The sequence below is a fragment of the Hemicordylus capensis genome, chromosome 4 (assembly GCF_027244095.1).
Source record: "Hemicordylus capensis ecotype Gifberg chromosome 4, rHemCap1.1.pri, whole genome shotgun sequence".
Classification (NCBI taxonomy): domain Eukaryota; kingdom Metazoa; phylum Chordata; class Lepidosauria; order Squamata; family Cordylidae; genus Hemicordylus; species Hemicordylus capensis.
The window spans coordinates 148,459,519-148,484,495 of NC_069660.1; the positions used below are offsets into that span (position 1 = coordinate 148,459,519).

The 24,977-nt window shown below is 44.3% G+C and overlaps 2 protein-coding genes and 1 long non-coding RNA gene across 4 annotated transcripts in view; 2 read left to right on the forward strand and 1 right to left on the reverse strand.

The window, feature by feature from the left end:
• LOC128323166 (uncharacterized) overlaps positions 1 to 9,682 on the forward strand; it is a 35,313-nt gene extending 25,631 nt beyond the window's left edge. The window contains exons 15-16 of the mRNA XM_053245887.1: positions 8,870 to 8,974; positions 9,593 to 9,682. Coding sequence (XP_053101862.1) covers positions 8,870 to 8,974; positions 9,593 to 9,682 — 195 coding nt within the window. The remainder of the gene's footprint in view (positions 1 to 8,869; positions 8,975 to 9,592) is intronic.
• On the reverse strand, positions 442 to 7,718 carry LOC128323790 (uncharacterized). Its single transcript, XR_008306464.1, has 3 exons — positions 5,589 to 7,718; positions 4,914 to 4,994; positions 442 to 4,187 (listed from the first exon to the last, which is right to left on the reverse strand). It is a non-coding gene; the product is annotated as an uncharacterized LOC128323790 (long non-coding RNA).
• A 793-nt stretch (positions 9,683 to 10,475) lies between the features above and the next one.
• LOC128323788 (adipocyte plasma membrane-associated protein Hemomucin-like) lies at positions 10,476 to 17,225 on the forward strand. 2 transcript variants are annotated; one of them, XM_053247550.1, is made up of 4 exons: positions 10,476 to 10,564; positions 11,540 to 11,602; positions 12,316 to 12,498; positions 15,337 to 17,225. In XM_053247550.1, exon 4 carries the CDS (start codon positions 16,305 to 16,307, stop codon positions 17,223 to 17,225), a length of 921 nt encoding a protein of 306 aa, XP_053103525.1. In that variant the 5' UTR covers positions 10,476 to 10,564; positions 11,540 to 11,602; positions 12,316 to 12,498; positions 15,337 to 16,304. The 2 variants fall into 2 exon arrangements, with proteins under 2 accessions (XP_053103525.1, XP_053103526.1); XM_053247551.1 differs by having other exon boundaries at positions 10,482 to 10,564; positions 15,337 to 17,191.
• The last annotated feature ends 7,752 nt before the right edge of the window (positions 17,226 to 24,977 follow it).

The following is a 24,977-nucleotide window of genomic DNA, read 5'->3' on the forward strand; positions in this document are numbered from 1 at the left end:
ATGTGCAGTTTCTCCTCCCAAGGCTGATGAACCTCCATGGGTTCATTGTCCTACATGCCCTTTCTTGACTAACTTCTTCACCTCCACCACTTATTTATGGCCTTGCCAAGAACAACATTCAGAAATATTATATAAATATTAGGCCCCCTAAGTCCATTGGGACTGGTCAGCGTTGGTGTGCTGAATTCTTCATGGGATTGAGCTGTAAGAATACATAGAAGTAACTAGGAGCACACTACCCTCCAGTGTCATGCTTGTTTCTTTCCACAGGCAAAGGTGGTTTTTGGACAAGGTGTTATGGACACCTCCCCACCACCACTTCCAGGTTTGTTTAGTGGTGCTGGGTGCCCTCTCAAAGCAGCCCACTCCAGCAGTCAATTGCTCTTTACAATACATACCTTTTGTTCTGTACCTACCAAGACAGGCTATGATTAAGGAATGTAGTAGTAGTAGTAGTTCTTTTATTGCAGCCATAGGCCAAACAAAAACAAAAGTGACAATAACACAGCCATTCAGAATTACAATAAGCAGAATAAATATAACAATACATACAGGTAAGACTAAAACTACCATAAGATCAAACTTATAAAAGTCTGTGGCGGGATGTCTGTCTCATCGCCCCATAAATAAATTTGGCTAACACTTTGGTGACTTCATCATTGGTATCAGCTAAACAACAATTAAGATAAAAAGGATCAGACCTACCAAGGAATTGCTCTAGTCATAGATGCAGTAATTCATTCCTAGAATCACGATAAAGGGAACAGTATAAAGGAATATGAGTGACTGTTTCCAAACTACCCTCCCCACATAGACACAACCCGGAAACGGGGTTCTTTAGAGAACCTCTTTTGAAGCAAGGCTGAAGGTAATACATTCAGCCTAGCCCTAGCAAAGGCTGGCCTAAATTTAACAAAATGAAGAATGGTTAGATAACTTGCAGCCTGTTTTCCAGCTGGAGGGGAAATGCCAAGGTACAAAGGGGAACCATATTTGTTTCCAAGGTCAAGTAGGTGTTGGTACTCAATATCCTTTAGGTGCTGAATGGCAATAGCCTTCGCCTTTACAAAACCCAAGGAGAAAATGTGAGAGGGGGAAAGCCCCATGCCCAACAATTTGTTGGTGACAACAGACAACCATGGATTAGGGAAGGTGTCTGTCCACATATGTTGAACATATGAAGGTCCCTCAGGGTCCCAAACAGAGTTTGAGCCAGCGTGTGAATGAGGCCTCCCAAGCTAAACAGGAGATCGGATAAGAGCCGGTCTCCAAACATAAAGCAGCGGAAGATACACATTTGGGAACTCTGAAAATGGCTCTAAGGAATCTAGACTGGATCAATTCGATATCTGGATGTACCCCTTGGATCCAGATAGCGACTCTGAAGAGCATTTGAGCCACAATCTTGGCTCGAAACACTCGCAAAGCCATAGGTATAAATTGGCCGCCTTTTCCATTAAAAAAGCGCAAAAAGGCATATAGTGTGTTACGTGCCAGGGAGAGAAAGTGTAACTGCTGCAATTTCCAGTTCAAGTTGGATTGGAAATAGATCCGAAGGTATTTGAACTTGGTGACTTGTTCTATACTGGTCTGGTTGATCCTCCATTTATAAACTTTCCTAGAATTCGAGATACCAAAACCTTTGATTTATCAAAGTTAATGGAAAGTTTGTTTATATTACAATACTTGGCAAATGCCTCCAAGAGTCTCATTAAGCCAAGCCGAGACTGAGATAAAAACGCCATGTCATCAGCATATAACAATGCCAGTGCTCTTACATCTGCCAGTTTAGGAGAATGGGCATCTGCCCTTCCCAAAACCTGGACCAGGTCATTAATAAATAAATTAAACAATGCAGGTGCCAGCAGACAAGCTTGCCTGACTCCTCGGGTGGTAGGAATATGCTCAGTTAGGGCCCCTGAAGGATCATATCTAACTTTGATTGTGGAATTGGCATAAAGTCGTCTGATTAGGAATAAGAGCCTTTTATCAATAGATATTTCACTACAAACAACAAAAGAAGTTTATCCCATAGTACCTCTCTTGGTATGGAATCAAAAGCAGCTCACAAATCCATGAATGTGACAAAGAGTTTACCCTGTATACTTGCATGCCAGATGGTATAATACCATACTGTGATCTAGCGTCGAGTGGCCAGCCCTGAATCCCGCCTGCTCGGGGCCTAGAATATGGTACTCCAGCGTCCAGCCCTCCAACTTATCCAAAAGATAACGGGCGTAAAGTTTGCCTATCACCGATAACAAGCTAATGGGTCTATAGTTGGAAGGGATGGAGGGGGAGCCATGTTTATAAATAGGGACCACAATGGCCTCACTCCAGGAAGAGGGAATAACACCTGTGTTATTAATCGAGGTAAACAAACTGGCTAGGACATGAGCCCACCAATCAAGGTTACCTAATACTGTCTCCGGGGGAAATGAGATCAGAACCAGACATTTTCTTTTTCTTTAAACCTTTAACTAGATTAACTATATCATCTGGTGTAAGAGGTGGCCACAAGGGCAACTTCTCAGGGGTGGAGGGATCATTACCCAAAGAGGCCAAAGCTCCATTAAAGGGAGCATGAAAGTGGGCTACCCAAGCGGGTGCGGGAACCATAGAAAGCACTCTAGGATATGTAGAACCTGAAATAATGTGCCAGAAGGCACCACTATCCTTATTATGAGTGGCCAAAATTAATCTCCTCCAGATGTTTTTCTGTGCCTGGGACTTGGCAGACCTCACACATATTTTATAAGCTTTCTTAGCTGTGAAATATTCTGGAGGGAGCACTTGGTTGGAACCAGCTCTGTATTCCCTATATATGCCCCTCAGCCTGGGAAACAGATCCCTGCACTGGGAGTCAAACCACTCATTAGAGTCATTCATCCTACCTCTCTTAAAAGAGTGCAGTTGACCTGTAGTCAGGATCTTTTGCGAAACCTCAGCCTCAAGCTTCTCATAACAGGAGATTGCTAGCGCTCCCGACGGGGCCTGCACAACACAGTTATATAACTCAATGCCAACTGCAGAAGAATACAGGGTATTCAATGCCCTTTCCACATCAGGTGACCATTTTACCTTCCATCCCATTTTAGTAGGGAAGGATTCAACTGAGCTAGAAATAAAACAATCTTTTCTAGCTTGTGGTATATCAAGGCAAAAAAGAAGGGGCAGGTGATCTCTAAAAGCTTGATCGCCCACTTCAAACAGTACGACCCAATTAAACAGCAGGGAGAAACCAAAATATAGTCCACCACACTGCTGCCACAAGAGGATAAATATGTAAATTCACCTGGGATGACAGGGGGGACAGTACCATTTAAAGGAATCAGATCAAAAGATCTAGCAAGATGTAACAATTTAGCCCCTGCCTTATTAAGGACGCTATCTTTAGATAAGCAAATATGAGTAAAGGAACCATCTGAGTTATCACCCCCACTCCACAAATGGGAGGCGATTACTGCATTATTATCCGGGCCACATCTTGCATTGAAATCACCCGAGAGCAGAATCTCAGTGCACGGGATCTTCAAACTAGTTTCCAGGATATAAGAGTCCAGTTGATAAATGGCAGCCATAGGGCCATAAGAGGAACTGGGGGGGGGGGGGAGGGATGCAAACATTAATTAACAATATGTCCTCACATGGGGTTTTAATGAGAACAGCCATTGCAAAAGGAAAAAAGTCAAGCAACCATAGAGAGTCCTCTTCTAAGGAAAGCAAAACACAGCAAGTCAAGCCCCCTTTGAGTCTTCCCCTATTGGAGTCAGAGTGGGCAACAATTTATAAATCACATAGCCGTTGATATTTAAATCTTCCTTAGACCATGTTTCCTGCAGCATTAACACATCCTACTTTTGTAAAAAAGATAAAAATGCTAGGTTACATCTTTTCCCAGCCCACTCCGCTATAATCCAACTAATAAAACTCCAATTTACACAATTACAACCAGAAACACTATGTTTCGAGCCTGTAGGAAGAGAAGGCTCATGTGTGACTAAATCACCAGGATGGCGGAACATATTGCACAGAAGCATATCCCGGTGGGAAGACTCTGGACATGGCATCAGAGGAATAAGCTGAGTTATAAGACGCATTTGGCAATCCACTCCAAGATGGCTGCAGCCCAAACAGTCATATCTGAGCATAGGCCGATGTCTAGATCGACAGGCAATACTGTCTATCTGCAGGAGGAAAAAAGTTGGTGATTTTAGTTTGTGTCCAGTGTGGTACAAGTCCAAAAGGCTCAGAGCGCAAGGGCCCTTCTCTAAGAGCTAGATCGGGAGGGAGCCCCTCGCAAGAGGGGTTGGGAGTATTAACCGATCTCCCAGGATTCGCCTGCAAAACACTCTTCAGATGTTTGCGGTTTTCTGTCAGAATGGTTTCAAGATGGGACAATTTGGAAATATTAGACCACAGTCCATCCTTAAGGAGGGATCCAGGTTCCCGGAGTAAATCCCTCTCCTCATCAGATGATTCCAAGGAATGGGTGTAAATGGGAGGATTTTGTACTTCCTTCATTTTAGACAGCTCATCCATTACCATAACTAAGGGGACATCAAGAAACTTCTCAGGGGGGATTAACTGACCATAGTGGTGGTCGGGTACGGGTGACTCCAAGGGCGCTCCAACTTCCGACAAAATCAAGGGAAAGAAATCCTTAAATTCTCCCAGGGGGATCAAAGCTAACTTAGGTGGGGAGGGGAACAAACCCTTGCAGAAAAGGCCGCGAGGCCAGAACTTGGAGTGCAGACCGAGGGAGCAGAAGATAGATAGCTCACCTGATCTGTTTTATATATGACCTGATGCCCCCTAGTGGAATGCCTTCTAGATAGATAGCTCGTGGAAGGCTTCTATATGTTCACCCTAGACTCCCTTGAGTTCTTCAGGGAGGACCCTGTGTGACTTACATTTAGCTTCCTAAGCTCCATGAAAACTCATCTGGGATAAATATCCCATTTAGCCAGATGGTTCTTCATACGTAGTAAGGACTGTGAAATAAAAAAGGAATTGAGGTAAATGGCATTGTGAGGAAAGGCTAACAAAGATGCAAGAGAACTAACAATTTGTGCTTTAGAATTCTGCTAAGGTTGGTAGACTAATTGAAAACAGAACTTTTCCTGGCTGAATGCAGCGTCAGCCGGAATTGACTGTGAAGCTGACCCACTAGGATTATAATGAGCTCTCAAGTTCCTTGAGGCTGGTAAAATATTAAAATAAGTATCAGTCTGCACACTGACATCGACGATGACAGGGGCTTCCTTAAATATTGCAGTATCAGCCATTGAGGAGGGCTTAGAGTCCCTCCTCAGCTCAATAATCAACGTATCTAGCTGTTCAGTTATTAACGATAAGCGGTGGAATAGGAGCTTTAAAGACTCTTGCACCAAGAAAGCCATGCTAGAAGAGACTCCCTCAACAGAATCCAATGAAGGTCTCTGACAAGGGGCTTGCCTTTGCATGATAGAATTATCCAAAAGAATAAGGGAAGGTTCACTCACTGCACTCTCCTCACTGCTGCTGCAAAAAGTCAAGGGAGAGTTACAATCAAAAGAGCATTCCATAGGATTATTACAAGTGCTTACTTCTGGGTTCACTGAGGAATTCAGCAGCACGAAAGCATCCTCCACGTTTCCCTTCTGATTATCATTTAGTGGAACGGATTGAGGAAGCTGAGTGAAAAGTGGTTCATTCCTTTCTGTGGGGGTGTTCTTCCCTTTTAGTCAAGAAGTTGTTTAATGTGGGACGGGGCATTTTCCCACCTTTTTTTAATCTTTGGATAATTTCTTTCTGTGCTTTGCTCCCATCGCGTGCAGCTTTCAACCTTCAGCGTCAGCCTTCAGCGTCTTATCTTCCTAGGCAGTTCAGTAAACCCAAGGCCACGGTATCTTTAAATGCAGTTGCTAGCAAACATAAACACATAATAAAAAAGCATGCCAGCCGATAAAAATGGTTAAAAACAAATTAAAAACCAAGGAGAGAAGCTCTGAAGTTGAGAGACACGTGCAGCCCGGTTAAGGAATGTAAACCATATGCTTACTGGGCCACAATTTGCCCTTATATGAGGAACTCCTCAGCTTACAGCCAGGGAATTCAGTGTGGTTTTCTTCCTCATACTTAGCTGTCCTTCTAATCTTACTTGGGACCTGCCACTACTGAATGCACATACCTTCCACCATTTTGCAAATGAAAATAGGGGTCCATTGGCAACACCCAGTTCTCATCACAAGGATTACTGCCTAAGCCCTGAAGAGCATATTCCACCTGCTAGATGCTGTGCACCACAGAGTGCCCTTTGCTAAGCAGCATTTGCCCTGGTTGCGTATGAATGGGAGACTACATGTGAGTACTGTAAAATATTCCTCTTCATGGATGGGGCCGCTCTGCGAAGAGTATCTGCATGCTTACATGCAGAAGGTTCCAAGTTCCCTCCCTGGCATCTCCAAGATAGGGCTGAGAGAGATTCTTGCCTGCAACCTTGGAGAAGCTGCTGCCAGTCTGTGTAGACAAGACTGAGCTAGATGAACCAATGATCTGGCTCAATATATGGCAGCTTCCTAAGTTCCTATGGAGGGAACGAAATCCTGAAGAACAACAGAACTGGCAATACACATGAGAAATAACAAATAAGGCATCCCAGAGGCAAAAAAGGGGACAAGAGCAGGAGCAGTGATTTACAAGGAACATAACTCAGAAAACATGGGCGGTCACTGGCAAATAGGAACAATTAGAGGCTATTCTGGCGATCAGCCGAAATCGATCTAGGGGAACTAGGGGTTAACCCGCCTAAGTTCTCCTCCCCTTAAACCAGGTTTGCGGAGCGAGCGCTCCACAAACCCGTGTTTTCAAAATCGTGAGTAGCCGTGGCATGGCTCCGTGGTGAAGCTATTCATGAGTAGATCCCCAGAGGGGAGGCGAAAAGCCACCTCCCGGCTCCAGGGTTCTCTCCTGTATGCCCTGCGCGCTGTATGGCCAAAGCGGGTGGTACGGATCGTGAGACCCGCCTCTTAGAGTTCTTACGTGGCTGTCCAATGGGAGAGGCCACTTCTCTGCCTGAGCTCTTCTGCTGTTTGCTGCATCCTTCCCCTTCTCTTCTGTCACTAAGAGGGCTGAGCAAGGGCTGGAAGCCAAGCGATATTGCTCTGTGCACCCCCCCTGAGAGAGAGGCAAATTGGTCAACTGAGAGATAGGCAAAGGTCTTTTTCAAAGGGGGAGACTCCTCAGTGTGAAACCACCTTAAGTAGCGCAGCGGGAAAATGCTTGACTAACAAGCAGAAGGCTGCAGGTTTGAATCCCCACTGGTACTATATCGGGGAGCAGTGATATAGGAAGATACTGAAAGGATCATCTCAGACTGTGCAAAAGGAGGCAATGGTCAACCCCTCCTGTATTCTACCAAAAGAAAACCACAGGGCTCTGTGGGCACCAGGGTGCTTTCCAGACTAGCTGCTGGAACAGCAGCACAATGCCTCTGTTTGGGCAAGTCGCATTCAGGACATAAACAGCAGGGGGAGCAGTCTCGCAGCAACTAATAAACCCTCCCAAACCAGCGACTTTTTCATGACGGATGTACGTCGTCCTTGCTCTATATGACAGCGATTAAATTCACAACAAGGCATGGGACATGTGAACAGCACCCTGCTGTCTGCATAGGGACTGCAGTGTCACAACGCAGGAAATGTGGAAGCACACTTCCGAGATATGTCCTGACCCCGTTGTAGGGTCTAGTCTGGAAAGCACCCTGGTGTCAAAATTGCCTTGACTTTTTACCTCAGTGTGATCAGAGTTCCCAGGCCGCCTTGTGTGCCCCTCAGCTGCTCATTGCCATTTGCTTTTGACTTGGCTTCCACACTGGACTGAACAGTGGTGTTGAGGCTAGAAGGGGGGCCATGGTCCTCCTGGGGTAAAGAGCTAAACTGAGGGCAGATGGAAAGCCTGAACCACCCGTGGGCTGTTCCTTCTCTGGCTCTTCAAGTTGCCAGCAGTCTGAATAATAGACCAAAGGTTGTTCCCTTCAAAAACATTCCAGAAGAGAAAGGTTAGAGTTGCAAGTCATCTTTTGCATACTGGCCAACATCCAATGCAGTCTAATGTCAGTGGTGCTGATCCACTTGCACATGCTCACAGTGAAGCACTGGCATTCTTGCACTTTGGCGCAAGTGTACAAATACTTTAAACAGCACACCTGCATTCTGGGAGCACTATTTAGATTGGAAAACCACGACTGCATTTAAGGACCACTATTTAGATTGGAAAACTACCACTGCATTTAAGGACCACTATTTAGATTGGAAAACCACCATTGCATTTAAGGACCATTATTTAGATTGGAAAACCACCACTGCATTTAGATTGGAAAACCTCCCAGACCTGCATTCTGGGAGCACTATTTAGATTGGAAAACCACCACTGATGGCCAAGTTGCAAACTGGGAATAACTCCTGGAGCTTTTCCAAATGGCGATTTAATGCAGCTTTGCAACATTTAGGCGGGGTCAGGGAAGAGTTCATACGAAGGATCCATTTACAGCAGTCCCTTGTTGTTAAGCCTTATTCAGCTTTCCTCCTGATTTGCAGTTATGACACATTATATGTGTCCTACAAAAAGTAGTACTTTGGTGCATTGCTCAAAATGGCTTAATTTCAGTCACTTCCTGCTGCAGTAAAACTGGCCATCTGGGAAAGTTCCTGTTCTTAGTGGCACTTACTCCCAAGTAAACATAGGCAGGAGAAGGATAAATCAATAGGAAGGGCTGGTCAAGGTCAGCTTCATCCTGGAGAAGCTGCCACTGGAGGGAGCATCTGATGAAAAGCTATCAGTGCTGTCTGTCTTTAGGTCTTGAAGTTCAACTCTGCTTGTATTGCAGGCAACAAAGGCCACTCTGAAACAGCTGGTCCCAGAGGTGAGGTGGCGGGTAGACCCCAAAACCTATAGCCTCCATCGTGTGCTCCATCAGGCGGCCAAATATGTGGTGAGTTGAGTTGCCTTTGTGGCGATCCTGAAATACCACTTGCTGATTCTTTCTCATGACTTGATCGTTGTTAATTCTACCTGTCCTCGCTGGAAATCAGGGCAGCTTACACTGGGTTCTCCCCAGAACAACCCCTGAGGAAGGGCGGAAGGAGAGTGGTCACAACCTCACCACCAAGCTTCATGCAGTAGTTTGAAGTCTGGTCTTTCCAGCCAGAGACATCTCACCACAGTGACTGGCTCTCAGTGGCACAAGGCTGGTTCAAGAGTGTTGTCTTGCCTGCACAGAACTGCTTTTTTGTTTTGTTTTGTTTCTGTTAGACCTTGTAGAGCCTATATATAGAATTAGGTCTTTCCTATCCAAAGTGTACTTCACCAATAAATCTACTTTGTATCTAGATTCTACAAGAATCTCCATATGTCTTCTATAAATAGCTGCAACAACTAAACTCTGCATTCCAGTTACAGAGTGGGGGTAGCTTCTTTAGTGCTCTGCTAATTAACATCACTGGTAAATTCGCCCTCCAACAGGGTTATGGGCCCAGCAGCCTAAAACATCTACAGCAGAATTTATTTATTTCTCCCCTCTCTTTTAGAACTTTCTTGTTCCCTTTTAAAGCTAAAATTCCCCAGACTTGCTATAACGCTTTGCAATTTAAGCTTAGTGCCTGATGCTTCCAGAGCCATGGTCACAGGCTCAAAACTTTGAGGCAAAGATTGTAAAATCAGTCCGATAAACATTTGATCATTTAATTCAGATCCACATTGTTTTAGAAATCTGTTCATCTCTAAAAGGTTGGCCATGTGAGCTGAGAAATCGTCAAGTTTCGTAATTGCTTTCATCCAGCTTGGGGAGAGCTGTTCCTGGATCCATGCTTTCTTTCTGACTAAATCAGTTGCACTTCCAAAAGGGGGGGGGGGAATAAACTCTGCTGTAGATGTTTTAGGCTGCTGGGCCCATAACCTTGTTGGAGGGTGAATTTACCCATGATGGGTTTTGTGATTAATTAGCAGAGCACTAAAGAAGCTACCCACTCCAGTTACAGAGCAGAACACAGAGTTTAGTTGTTGCAGCTATTTATAGAAGCTGAAACTGGATAAACATGGAGATTCTTGCAGAATCTAGATATTAAGTAGATTTCATTATTGGTGAAGTACACTTTGGATAGGAAAAACCTAATCCTATCTATAGACTACATAATGAATAGTTAGGGAGAGACAGAGAGAGAGATGTTTCCATCTGCTCTCCAAGAGGAAGGGATTCTGAGACTCACTACAGGAAATGCTTGAGGAGTCATATCAGCAATCATAGAGTAGAGACAGATAGGAACAGCTAGGGAGACCCTTACTCACTATTTCTACTCCCAATGCCCCTAGTGGTCATCGGGATAGTCTGTGCAAAAGGTCGATGCACTGGAACTCTTATCTCCAACAGAGTGTTGTCTTGCATGCACAGAACTGCCTCTCTTTTTTTGTTTCTGTTAGACCAAAAAGTACAAGAAGGATCTGGTGCGTGGTGCTGCCTTCAGCTGCATGCTTCCTTCCTCCAACAATCTGCCAGCAGTCTCAAGGGTGGCAGCACTCTTTGTCGGTAAGTGAGGCAGTATCCTTCCTCTTTAGTGATGGACCTCAGCCTGCCCTGCCAACCCCTATCTGTGGTCTAGCATGATCCAGAAGTGAGGCAGTTCAGGATTTGAATGGAAGTCACCCTTGCCGAAGATGCTACAACTCAGAGCCAGGAAGGAGGGGTCACTGGGCTCTGTAGAAACAATGCTTTGTTGTTCTGTTCTGTACTCTCCTCAACGGTAGGATGTCTCTAAACAGGCACAAAGGAAAGCAAGTACAGGAGATTTGGAGTATGTGTATCATATCAATTTAACTGCATGTTACTTTAAATATGTCATTAGGCCCTTGCACGCATCCAGATCAGTACCATGACACAGAGGGAGGGAAGGCTTAATCCTTGCTTGGCTCCCAGTGAGGGCCCAATCCAGATCAGCCCCACTCCTTAAATGCAAGTACTCAAAGGCCAAACTATGTGTTTCAAGTAATACATTTGGACCCTAAGCAGTGGGGAAGCAAGGCAAACCTTGATAGGCAAAACTGCTCTTAAACACAGCACCAGCTGAATTCTCCAGAGGTAAGAGCCACTCCCAAGTCTTTCACCTGCCCACTGCAAATAGTCACAATTCTTTCTCTGGGCAAAATTTGAAACCGCCTCCGCTTTCCCCACTTCTTGGTACATACTTCACAAGCAGAACACTGGCCTGTAATCTCATATGGAGTATTGACCACCTCCATTCCTGGTTGACCTGGATTGCCCAGTAAGCATTGTTCAGTTAATTATCGGTAGCCAGGCCATGAAGGTGGGCAACATAATGCCCATAAGGCCTTCATTCAGTCTTGGAGGAGTTCCTTCTGCTCAGGTCTCTAGAGATGCCATGGCATACCCCAGCCACTCCATCCTGCTCCGCCCCCCTCCTGCACTAGTTAGGTAGATAGATAGTCTAATCTGATAGACTGGATTCCCCGGTGGTGACTTCTGTTTGCTCCGTTGTCTCTATAGGACACCTTGCTCACAAGGATGCAACCTTCATCACGTTGGAGGATATGGGCTCTTACTGTACATGTAAGTGGGAGATTTGTCTTTGGAAGAGAGGGAAGCAAGTGGCTTCTGCTAGCAAGTGTGCCTGAAGACAGATGCAACACTGAGAAGAGGGATGGATGGATGGATGGATGGACGGGTGGATGGATGGATGTTGATGGCAACTCCACTGCCCCCAAAACACATGTACATTTCTCTTTCTGTTTGGAGCAAGTTCTGGCTTGGAAAAATGAGAAGGGCAGACAAGCTTTTGTTTTCTCAGAGAAAACATGCCTCTGAAATGGCCCTGGAAGCCACTGGTGCTATGTCTCTGATGCCCACATGTTGGCTACAGCCGATAGATCACCAAGCTATCTTCCCCATCCTAATCCCTGGAGTCGTTCTGTGACTCTTTGAGAACAATGGGAATACAGATTCCGTTCCAGGTTACCCAAGAACCAGTAACTTGTAAGTGGCTTTCATGTGACATCTGCTAGAAAAAGCTTCCTCCCAGCTGCCCTACTGGTATCCTCTGTGCCTCGGTCAGGTTCAGACACAAAGGGAGCAGAGAGAAGCGTTCCTGGTGGCTGTCCCCCACCCCCATATTCCCTCTCCTACTATCAAGTTGCCCAAGTCTTGGCACAGTTTTTTTGCCCTTTGAAGTCTAAAGAAATACATCCCACTGGTGTTGGGGTGGGTGGAAGGGTAGTCATCTGTGCATCTTTGGCCAGCTGATCTATTCTCTCTTGCTCCCTCAGGGCTTGAAGGGATGGCCGAGCATAATGATGAAGAGGTGCGGCGTGCAGCAGAAAGCACCATTTGTGTCATGCAAAAAGCCGTTAACAACCATGCTAAAGGGAGAGTCCACACACTAAAGAAAAGGTTTATCCGGCATGTGAAAAAAGAAAGATGCCCCAAAGACTTCAAACACTCAGTGCCTGGTGAGTGAGGAACCACCATTGTAGCACAACTCCACTGTCCCTGGGGCCTGTGAGGGGAACTTTCCAATGACCTGTGGCCCGTGTGAATTAATGGGAAGAGGGCAATCTGGATTGTTCACCTCAGTCAGAAAAAGGCCTTGGCCAACCCTTTCCCTGTTGGAGAGGAGAGCTGGTCTTGTGGTAGCAAGCATGACTTGTCCTCTTAACTAATCAGGGTTGCATATGAATGGGAGACTAGAAGTGTGAGCATTGTAAGATATTATTCCCCTCATGGGATGGAGCTGCTCTGGGAAGAGCAGAAGGCTGCAAGTTCCCTCCCTGGCTTCTCCAAGATAGGGCTGAGAGAGATTCCTGCCTGCAACCTTGGAGAAGCCACTGCCAGTCTGTGTAGGCAATACTGAGCTAGATAGACCAATGGTCTGACTCAGTATATGGCAGCTTCCTATGTTCCTATGTAATCCAACTTGTGGGCAGGTAAGAGCAAAGGAGCCCTCAGAAGCTGGTTGCAGAGAGAGGCTTCCCTGGCTTTAGGAAGGCTGGTAGTCCATCCTTGCAGAGTCTCATTTTCCAGTGCATGATGGCATCCTGGTCCAAGAAGACGCCAAAGTACATTTCATCTCTTTCCCCCTTTCTCTTAGACTCGTGGGTCTCAGCCCCAGTGGGCTGGGTGTCATCAAAGAAGGCAGACTCCGGCTGTTCCTTAGGGCAGGGCCAGATTAAGCTAGTGTGGGGCCTGTAGCATATGTTATGAAGGGGCTCCAAATTTTAAAAATACACATAAATATTGAAACATAAATTATTTACTTGCATAGTAAAGTAATTCAATTTTTTTCATTTGCTTAGTGCCCCCCCACCAACCACCCCATGCCTCCACTCAGCTGAGCCAGCCAGTCAACAAATTTTGCAAAACACACACACACACACACACACACACACACACACACACACACTTTCGTGACTCCTGACCATGGGTTTTCCTTTGGAGTTATTTTCACAAAGAGAAAGGGGGTGGGGAACAAAACTCTGAATGTTTAAATTAAAAGGTTCTCAGGAATTCTGTACTTTGAGAAATCTGAACCTATTAGCAATTTTGGCACACAACAGTGGATGTTTGATTCCAATGTGTGCAGAACATATTGGATCCCAGCAGCCATCACATTAAAAGGGCCATTTGACAATATTAAGAATATATGTTTAACCTCTTGTGCAAGCCTGACAGGAAAGCAGATGTATATTTAAAATAGTTGATGTATTGCAAATGAATGTGATTATGATGAGGTGCATTAGCAACTTCCATGAAAACAGAAGTATCCAAAAGACAATCTTTTGGCAGGAGGCACAGCCTCTTTCAATCTAAATTACACTAACATGCTTAATATTAAAAGGAGGAAATGCACAAATCATTCAGTGCAACCCTAAGCATGTTTACTCAGAAGTAAGTCCCACTGACCTCAATGAGCCTTACTCTCTAGTAAGTGTGTTTAGGTTTGCAGCCTCCGTTTAGCTTTGGACAATTTCAACGGGCATCCCAATGTAAAGCTAATGAAGTTGGCAACGCAGCAGTAGTTATTTTAGTTCCAAATTCCCTCCCAAAAGCACTAGATACTAAAGGAGGATATAAGTGACCTTACCCAACAAGACCATAATATAATCTCCCTCCAAGCTCCCCTCAATTGATCCACTAAACTTTGAGACTCTTCTGAGTTACTTCCGGCTTTCTTTTTCCTCTTAAAGGTACACGTTCTCATTGTTTATTTTTACCCTCTCCCAGTCAGTCGGAAAACACTGGCAACATTCAACTAGCATCTTCTTTAGCTTCCTTTCTTCCGCCCGGCATTAATAGTTGGGTGTTTTTTAATCTAAACTGTTTTTATTTCTTTTACTCTCTCTGTGTATGTTTTTAAAAACTTTTACAGTTTGAACAAATAAGGACCAACTCCCTGGCGATTAAGTTATCCTTGAGACCCCTTTGCAAGCTATCTGTTCCTATTGTTGTTCTTACTACTCCCTCCCGTGCTGCTTAACATAATAGATAACCCAATCAATACCATGGTGCCAGGAAGACCTTGCTTAAATGCTCTCGAGGGAGGCGAGAGAATGGGCAGCAGCAGGCAATGAGGAGAGTCAGCAGAGAGTACCAAATAGAGAGCAAAAGAAGGGGCAGACGTTCAAGCCAGGCGTGCGGGGCCCTAGAAAACGCAGGGCCCGTAGCAAATGCTACATTTGCTACTATGTTAATCCGGTCCTGGCTCTGTGGTTGCCAGGAGTCGACACCGACTCGACGGCACACTTTGCTAAAACTGATAGGACTTGAAAATGTTTAATTGTGGCTGGGTTATGCTCATAACGTACAAAGAATTTTGCATCACAGTTACCATCAAAATAGCCCCTGTGAGGTTGAGGGTCATCATTCATAACAAACCTTGTTCTTCCATGTGCACATCCAACATACTGTGCATCATTCACATGTAACGTAGCCGCACCACCATTACTCTCCCATCCAAATTCGGATGTAACTGCTGCAAATTTTGTTTACATTCATTTCCCACCCCCTGCCCTGAAGTACAATGAGATAGCTTTGTAGCAGAGCAGAAGCAGCAGGTTGGTTATTATTACTATTATTTGGTTGGTTATTATTACTATTATTTTGTCCAGTTCTGCATTAGTATATCTGTGTTTATATAAATATATATTAATTTCTGTTACCACTATTTAAGAACCATAGAAGCCAAGGCCACCAAGCTGTATTTTCTCTCTCAAAAGGATGAAAAAATGCATTACCGGTTATATTCACACAACAATCAGATCTCTCTCTCTCTCTCTCTCTCTCTCTCTCAGCTCGAAAATCATCAAAGTCATCATCCAAAGCTGTAAAATCCAAAGCTGTAAGAGTGATTTCGGAGGAGGATGGCAGTGGGGTAGACAATGCAGTGACAACAGTAGCTACCACAACTATCACAACTTCTACTACAAGTCAACCTTCTAGTACAACAAGGCAGCCTTCTACTACAACCACGACAAAGCAGGCTTCTACTACAGTTACAAGGAAACAGCCTTCTACTACAACCACAGTGAAGAAACCTTCCACCACAACAAGGCAGTCTTCTACTATGACCACCATAAAGCAAACTCCTACTACAACCAAAGCTGTGGCAACTCCTAGTATGACTGCAATGCAGCTGCCTTCTACTGCTGTTACAACGTCAGCTTCTACTATGACTACAACAAGGCTGCCTTCAACTATGACCACAACAAGAGAGCCTTCTACAACTGCAAATCAACCTGACACGGAGCGTACAACCAAAGGAAATAAAAGTATTGAATCAACTTCTTTGAAGACCATATTATCCAAACCCCTTCTCCCCAATCCAAAAAAGTAACCACATCCTTCAGCATTACTACCACAAAACCATTGAGGCCAAATACTAGCTTGCCACCTCACACTTCTTCAAGTATTAGTAAAATACTGACTTCTACTGTGGCTAAAGTCACAGGTACGGCTGCTATGAAAACCACAACTACTCCAGCTAAAGGGACAACAACAATATCCAAAAGAGACACTACTACTGTAGCTATGGAAGCAACTTCAACAGCCGACAGAGACACAACCAATGCAAACAGCCAGGCTGTAACAAGAATGGAAAAAAGTGAAGCAACAAATGAAATTGATAAAAGTGATATCACAGCTGCAAATAAAGAGACTACAATAATAGACACTAAAGACACAAATAGTAATTTAGGCACTGCAAGTCCAATACAGACAGCAGATATTACAACCACAGGGACTCTAATAACTGATAAATCCGATGCAACTGCAGATTCCAAAGAAGCAACCACTGCAGATAAGGAAACAACATCTGTGGAAAGAAGAGAATCAACAGCCATTAATCAGGAGCCAGGTATGGATGATAAAAAAAGACAGTAGTACTGTTGATGCCACAGTCATCACTTCAGCTGATAGAGAAAAGGCAACTACACCTCTCACAGATACAACTACAAGTATTGAGAAAGAGATTAAAGAGTCAACCGCAGAGCATAATCAAGAGACAGAAAACTCTAAAGAGAGATCTGTTACCAGAATCAAAGAAAAAATGACAGTTGGTGAAATGGAAACTTCAGAAAATCAAAAAGATTCTAGTGCAACTGCTGTTACTGAGGGGATGCCAACTGAATTGCTGCCAACCATAGCCGATAGCTCAAAAAAAGAGACTATGACTCCATCAAGCCCAAATTCTAGAGATACTACAAACACAATAGAATCAGCAATTACATCTCGGACCATCAGAGAAATTGATCAAAGTCAGGAACCAACGAACAAGCCAGAGCAACTTGTAACTCTAGATAATTCAGATCTCATTCCTGATGTTCTGCTAAGAGGTACACCTCTGCCTGAGGTTGATTTTGGAAGTGTGAGACCAGAACAGAGTAGTACAGTGACAGAGACAATAATAGAGACTGATCCAACAAGAGACACAGCCAATCCTGATGGTGATGATAAAAATTACAAACCAGAAAGTAGTACTACAGTCAGAGCATCAACAATGACACAGACTGAGCCAACAAGCAACACAGACAGGCTTGATGGCAGTTATACAAATGACAAGCCAGGAAGTAGCACAACAGTTACAGAGACAACAGTAACACAGACTGATCCAACAAATGATGCACGCAGACTTGGCAGTGATAGTAACACACCAGAAGGGACAACTTCTATACACAGAGTATAACACAGTCAGATCCAACAAGTAGCACATCAAGCCCTGACAGTGATGTTAAAAATGACATACCAAAGGCAACTACTACAATCGCAGAGACAATAATACAGACTGATCTCTCAAGTGACATACCTACTCCTGATGGTGATGATAAAAATAAAAAATCAGGAAGCAGCACTACAGCAGTACTCACAGAGACAACAACAACACAGACTGATGGAGATGATAAAAGTGACAAGCCAGAAGGACCTACTATAGTTGCAAAGACAAAAATACAGACTGATCTCCCAAGTGACACATTTACTCCTGATGATGCTGATAAAAATCAAAAGCCAGAAAGCAGTACCATAGTCATGGGGACAACACCAACTGATCTAGGTGACACATCCAATCCTGAGGACACTAACAAAAGTGACAAACCAGAAGGGACTACTAGAGTCACAGAAACAACACAGACTGATCCAGGTGACACAACCAATCCTGATGGTGGTAATAAAAGTGACAAATCAGAAAGGACTACTACAGTCACAGAGACAATCATAACAGAGACTGATCCAGAAAATGGCACACCTAGCCCTGTTGGTGATGATAAAAGTGACAGGCCAGAAGGGACTACCACAGTCACAGAGAGAAGCATAACAGAGACTGATCAAGCAAATGACACACCTAGCCCTGTTGGTGACGATAAAAGTGTCAGGCCAGAAGGGACTACCACAGTCACAGAGACAATCATAACAGAGACCTGCCCTGAAAGTGATTACAAAAATGACAGACCTGCAGAGACCACAACAGTCAGAAAGACAGTAATAACAGAAACAATAATAACAGACACTGATCTAAGAAGTGGTACACCCAAACCTGAAAGTAATGATAAAAATGACAGACCTGAAGGGACCACAACAGTTACAGAGACGATAACCATACAGACCGATCCAGCAAATGGCACACACAACCCTGTTGGTGATGATAAAAATGACAAACCAGAAACAACCACTACAGTCAGAGAAACCATTACAACAGGAACTGATCCTTCTTCAAGCGATCCAGAGATACAAAAAATAGCATCATCACCCTCTAAGGCACCAAATGATGAGCCTAGTCCGAATGGCAACAGGAATGGTGACAGGCCAGATGATACTACAGAAATAATGGAGACAACAACAATAATCACAGAAACTAATACACCAAATCCCAATCAAAACGATTCCCCCTAATCCTGATGAAAGTGACAGACCAGACAGCGTCACTACAGTCACAAAAACAACCACAACCACAACAGAATCAAACCCAAAGGACGGTGATAAAAATGGCAAGACAGAAGTTATCACTAAAGTTACATGGATAACTACTACTACTACTACCACCACCACCACCACCCAGTAAAATACAACTGAACAACCAGAAACAACCACACGTGATGTTACAACTAATACAAAAATTGACCTTGTTTCAGATAAACCCACCACAGAAAATCCAACTAACAAGAATACAAATACTACAGTAACACAGGTGACTACAACTTCCTCGGTGACATCCAAACCTCTCAGCACCCCAACTTCTACAGTTGATAAGACTACACAGTATACCTCCACTTTGCCCGCCACACTTACAACTACAAAAAGAAGAGTGATCTATTACCCAACTACAATATATTCCACAACAAGATCTCCTGAGAGAACTCCCAATATAACCAGAGAGTATGTTCGACCAGAAAAGATTGCCACACCCTTATTGTACAAAGGTATGTTTATTTCTTTATTCTTGTAATAAGGCTGAACAACACCACCATAACTACACAAGTGAGATCTGCAGCAAATTTTGCATATGCCAGACCCTAATGCCCATCTCCAGAATACAATAAGTTGTTAACAGGCCAATTCACTTTCCCCACCACCAGTATTCTGCTACTGTTGTTTTCCCAACAGACACCTTCAACATTTCATGGCTCCTGAGGGCTACTGATCATGGTCAAATGTTAATAGGCTAGTTTCTCTTATAAATTTTTCACTTTTTCTTTTAATTTACAAATACGTGTATTTCTATATAACTATGGGGTTTCTCATGTGTGTAGAAACCAATGCCTAATGTTGTGCTGGCCCTGTTTTGCTTCCAAACTGGTAGATGTTCAACTACCTGAGTTTGATATATAAATCCATGGAGGGAATGTAGGTTCTGTGTGTGTGTGTGTGTGTGTGTGTGTGTGTGTGTGTGTGTGTGTGAATAATATTTGCACAGTTAATTGTGAGCCAGGGTGTTATTTAGGGAGTGGGAAGTGATGTTCCCCTTCTGTTTTTCACACCACATGTAAGTCTACCTCTACACCACCCAAGATATGACTTGGGTTCAAATGGGCCACAACTTTACTGAATAAACCAAACTCAAATTAAATCTAACTGCAACAGGCCTGAATTTCAGCTCCCAGACCCAAGATGGGCAATCACACCCTGGCTCCGAGCAGTAGATTAGCACAAATCTGAGCCATAGCCAGTCCTTTAAAGGGGTCAGGGTATCTGCCAGTAATCTCACCCTTCCAAGCTGTTCAGCTTTTGAGGTTGGCAGTCCCACTGGTGTCAAGGAAAAGTCCCCAACTGCTATCCCTCATTTTATTGATAGATAGATAGATAGATAGATAGATAGATAGATAGATAGATCGATAGATAGATAGATAGATTTTTATATCACCTTTCATTAAAACCATCTCGAGGCGGTTTACAAAATATTCAAATCCATATAACACTACATCACAGTTACACAATACAAATACTAAACTGGAATATAAAAATACAAATCTAATTAGAAGTTTTTTAAAAAACTTGCACAATTAGACCATAAAATACAGAGCAGCAGCAAAAAATAAAAACATTCATATAAAAACCTGGGTTAAAAGGTCAAGATTTTACTTGCTTTCTAAAAACTTTTGATGGAGACTGAGGAGCAAATGCCCACTGGGAGAACATTCAAAAGTCTGGGGGCAATAACTGAGAAGGGCCTGTCCTGCATACACAAATTCTCAAATTCTGTGACAGACTGAGGCAAATGCTTCCTCCAGGTATGGGTGTCTGGGGCTGGGGGCAAGAGGGTGCACACACACACACACACACACACACACACTTCCAATGAGCCACTTCCCATTGACTTCAGTGGCACATTGGCTTTAATTATCTAACTGCTAACTGAGCAAAGAGGCGCCTTTTCAAAGTGGCAGATATTAAGCAGGGGGAGAGCAACTGGCCCTCTCCAATCCTAGCACAGCATCTTTCCAGTGGTTGTTGCTGGTGTCTAACATGTTTATTTTTAGATTGTGAGCCCTTTGGGGACAGGGAACAATCTTATTTATTTATTATTTTCCTACATAACCCGCTCTGAGAACTTTTGTTGAAAAGTGGTATATAAGTAGTAGTAGTAGTAGTAGCAGCAGCAGCAGCAGCAGCAGCAGCAGCAGCATATACCCAAGGAGTGGGGTGGTGGTATTGGATTTCTGACTTTGCCTCCCCCCACTGCCAGAAAAAGTCCTGCAGACACCCATGTTTCCAGGAAGCCTTCAGGCAGAGCATGGAGGCAAAATTCCTTCCTTGTTGCTTGTCTCCAGTATTTGGTATGCAGAGGTATAGTGCAACTAAAAATGGAGGTTCTGTTTCACTATCTTGGCTAGTGATAGACATTCTTCATACTTACTCATCAGGATGTTTTCTCTCTTTGCTATACCGATGGAACATATATGAAGAAAGAAGACTTTGGACTCAGTTTTACACATGCAACTTTGTGATCCAAGACACCAAATTCTCTCTTAATTGTTTTTGTTATTTGAGCCCATGCAGCCAAAAACACCTGAAATCACTGTGTGTTGCGTTCAGCCCTATGGCAGCACAACTCCATATGTGCTGTGATGTCCATAACTCTACTGTTAATCCCAATACCTGATGTCACCATAGCCATTCAAATATTTTTCTTGTACTAGAAACATAGTTGGACTTTTTGGAAAGCCAGTAGAATTGCCACCATCAGGAGAACTGAGGTATCTGTCCTCCTGGAAAATGGCTGCAGAAGCACTCTATAATGCCGTACAAAATGGCTCAATTGAGGGCATCCAGAAACTGTTGGAAGACGGTGTAGATCTCAATTCTAAAGTGAATAATCATGGCTTCACAGCTCTCCATTGTGCAGTTTGTGACAACAAGGAGGAAATTGTCTCCTTTCTTCTTGAAAAGGGGGCTGATCCACGTGCTAGAAAGGATAATGGAGCTACTCCTTTTATCACAGCAGGGATAACAGGCAACGTGAGGCTTCTGGAGCTCTTGCTTGACTCCAGAGAAAGAATCAATGAGTATGACTTCAATGGCTTCACAGCATTGATGGAGGCTGCTTGGCATGGGAAAGAGGAAGCCCTGAAATTCCTGTCTGGCTGTGGGGCAGATGTCAATTTCGCCAGAGTAGTGGATAAGGAGAAAAGGGCCCTGAATAGAGGCGGCAGAACAGCCCTGATGGATGCTGCAGAGAATGGCCAAGTTGCTGTCGTCAAAGCCCTGGTAGAAGAAATGGAAGCTGTTGTGAACATCTGTGACAATAAGGATAGGAATGCAATAGTCCATGCTCTGTCCATGACTAAAAATAAGAACTGGGACCAGGACAAAGAGGCCATCGCCCTTTTCCTCTTACAACATGGGGCTGTTGTGAACAAGAAAGATGCATCAGAAAGAACTACCCTGATTTTAGCAGTTGAAAACAAGAGCCAAAAGCTGGTGAAGGCTCTGTTGGAAAAAGAGCAAGTTGACATCAATACTGCCGACAAAAATGGAAGAACAGCACTAATGGTCGCCACTGAGAAGAAAAACTGGGACATAGCAAAGACTGTGTGAAAAGGGGGCGAGGACAGACATTGGGGACCCCATTGGAATTGCATGTAGAACTTATCACCTTGAGATGGTGAAACTGCTTCAGCAATATGGTGCCATGGCTAGTTCAAGTCAGCCCCAGAAACACTGGACCCCAGTCAGCAAACACTGGGGACCCAAGCTCCAGGAGCTCTATGGGAAAAGCTGCATTGCTATTGGAAAACTCAGGATCTACAAAGCAAATTGTGATTTCAGGTTCCTGGAAACCTCTCAGGGTGGTGTCTACCTGGGATTTTATGATGAAAAAGAAGTAGCTGTGAAGATATTCAAGAGTGAATCAGCAAATGCCAAGTGTGAGAAAACCTGCCTTGAAAAATGCCGTACTACCAGCAAATATCTGGTAAAGTTCTATGGGTCGGAAGAAGAAAATGCCTGTCTCTACATTTGCCTCTCCTTGTGTGAGAAGAATCTTGAGGAGTACTTGAAGACATCAAATCATGCAACTCTGAAGAGTGAAGATATTCTTCCAACAGTCTTTCAGGCAGTGCAAGAGCTGCATACGTTTGGATTTGGCCACCAAGATCTGCACCCACGTAACATTTTGATAGGTTTGTATTCTTTAGAATTTGGCTGCCAAATACAGTCCACATGGGAGTCCACACCGTGCACTCCAGTGCAGACCCGCTGAGCTGAATGGGACAGATGAATTGTGGGGGAGAAGGAGGTTTTAAAAATCTGGCATATCTCGTGACTTATTTGCACGAGCCGTCTTTTTGCAATGTTACCATTTCCTCTTGCTGCCTCAAGATGAGAAAGGAAACCTGAATGTGATGGGCTTCAGTCCTCTGGAGCAGAGAAACAAGCACAAGCTGTTTAGTTTGGGTCTTCGACTCCTGCTTTCAGTTCTCATTGTTGTAATCACATTGGAGACAGTGTGATCCAGCCAATAGATTTGTTTTGTTCTTGGAGGAAAGTTAGATGTGGTGTTGGCAATTCCTTGTGCATACACATGGAATTGTCCCCACCACATAAGAGAGGTGTAAAAAGCAAAATGAGTGTGTGTGTGTGTGTGTGTGTGGCAGATTTTGAAGAGTGGCAGTGTGAGAACTGCAGACCCCTCTGACCCACTGGGCCTAGTTCTCTCTGGTGAATTCTATACAACTCGCATTGAGATGAAGGGGAACTGCGATAAAGACCATTACTTTGTTCTCACACACCCATTCATTTCCCTGGAGCCTGGGAGGGAAACTTTCCAATGGACTGTGGCCTGTGTGAATTAATAGGAAGGGGCCTACAGTTGCAAGCTCTGCTCTGCTCTGCTCTCTCACAGACTCGTTGTTCCCACACGGGACAGACAGAGATGAAGACCCTCCTACCAAGTGGGCACAACCTCAGCAGTGCCCTCTCTTTGTGAATCTCATGTGCTCACTCCCATTAGCCTTGGCCTCGTCTTGGCTCACACACAGGAAGGGGCAGCTGCAGAACATAAGGGAACATAAGGGAAAGTTCTGCCTGACTTCCTGCTGCTGCTTCTGGGGAGTAGAGGGTGGAAGAAAACTTGGCCTGCATCCCAGTCTAGGAGAAAGAAGGTGAAGCACACACAGAAGGATTTTGGGATCTTGGGATCAGGGGCTGGGATGGGGGCCAAGTAGGAAGGCCCTGAGTGGGTCAAAGGGACGTCCGTTGCCTCTTTTCACTTGGTTAATCCCATGAACGTTGTGTGCATGTGGACGGGAGTGGAATGTACAATATACATTAGGAACCTTCTGCAGAATCAAGCTTTTCCTATATAACCATCCTGAAGTGGGGGGATTGCCTGCTCCTGTGCTCCCTGCCCTCTGTCATAGTACTTTTGTATGCATATGTTGGAGGGGAGAGGTTTAGTTCACTCCCATTTTAGCAGAGCATGTGTGTGTGAGAAGAGTAAGCCCATTCAGGAGTACTGAGACAGACATTTTCAGGTTCAAAAGCGAGTGAGATTGATTTGGGAAGTTACATACTTGGAGAGAAATGCCTGTGTCCCTGAGCTTTCTGTCTTCATGGTGCAGAGTAGAGAGGGGAAGCATATCTGTCTCCCAATAGAAAACTGCTGGAGCAGAGGGAGAAACAACAAAAAAGGAAGATTGCAGAGTCTTCCTCGCTATCTCTACTCCTCATGTCCCTAGTGGTCACTAGGAGAGAAGGTGCACACAGGCGATGCCACTGAATCTGCGTCTCCAACAGCACAGAGCAAAGGGCTGCTGCTGCTATTACTGTTGTTGTTGCTGCTGCTGCTCCCTTAGACGGAGTCAGCCATTGGTCGTTCTAGCTCAGTATTGTCAGCGACACTCCAGGGCCTCAAGAAAGGGGCTGTCTCACAGTCCTGCCAACCTTTTAACGGTGGACACCAGAGGCTGAAGCTGGGCCATCACGCTTGCAAAGGATGTGCTCTGCCACAGAGCTAGAACACCCTCCCCCAAAGGGCCCAGCCTCCTTTCCTCCAGAACATGGGCTTCTTTGGGAACTGAACCCAGGCCAGCCCTCTCCATCCAAACAAAAAACCATACCTCTCGATCAAGACTAGGTTGAATAGACCTCTCTGATCCTCTACTGCACAAATGATAAGGTTTTCCAGTAGTGGGGTTCCTCAAAGGGGATACTACAAGTAGTACCCCAAGGGTACTTCTGCCTCCCCATGCTGCAGATACATGATTTGTTCCCCAGCTGACATGTCCTCACTGACATGTTTTTAAGAAATTATGATTTTATGTTTATTAAAAACACAATTCATGTTTTTATGTATATATGTGCGCACACACTTAAATGTTAGTTATGAGACAGGCTCTCCACTGTCTCTCCAATGGGACAAGTTTACTTATCCTTGTTTTACTTATTGAAGTTTACTTGTCCTGTTAATTTCAGTGGAAATACTCATGAGTAACTTAGTCTGGAT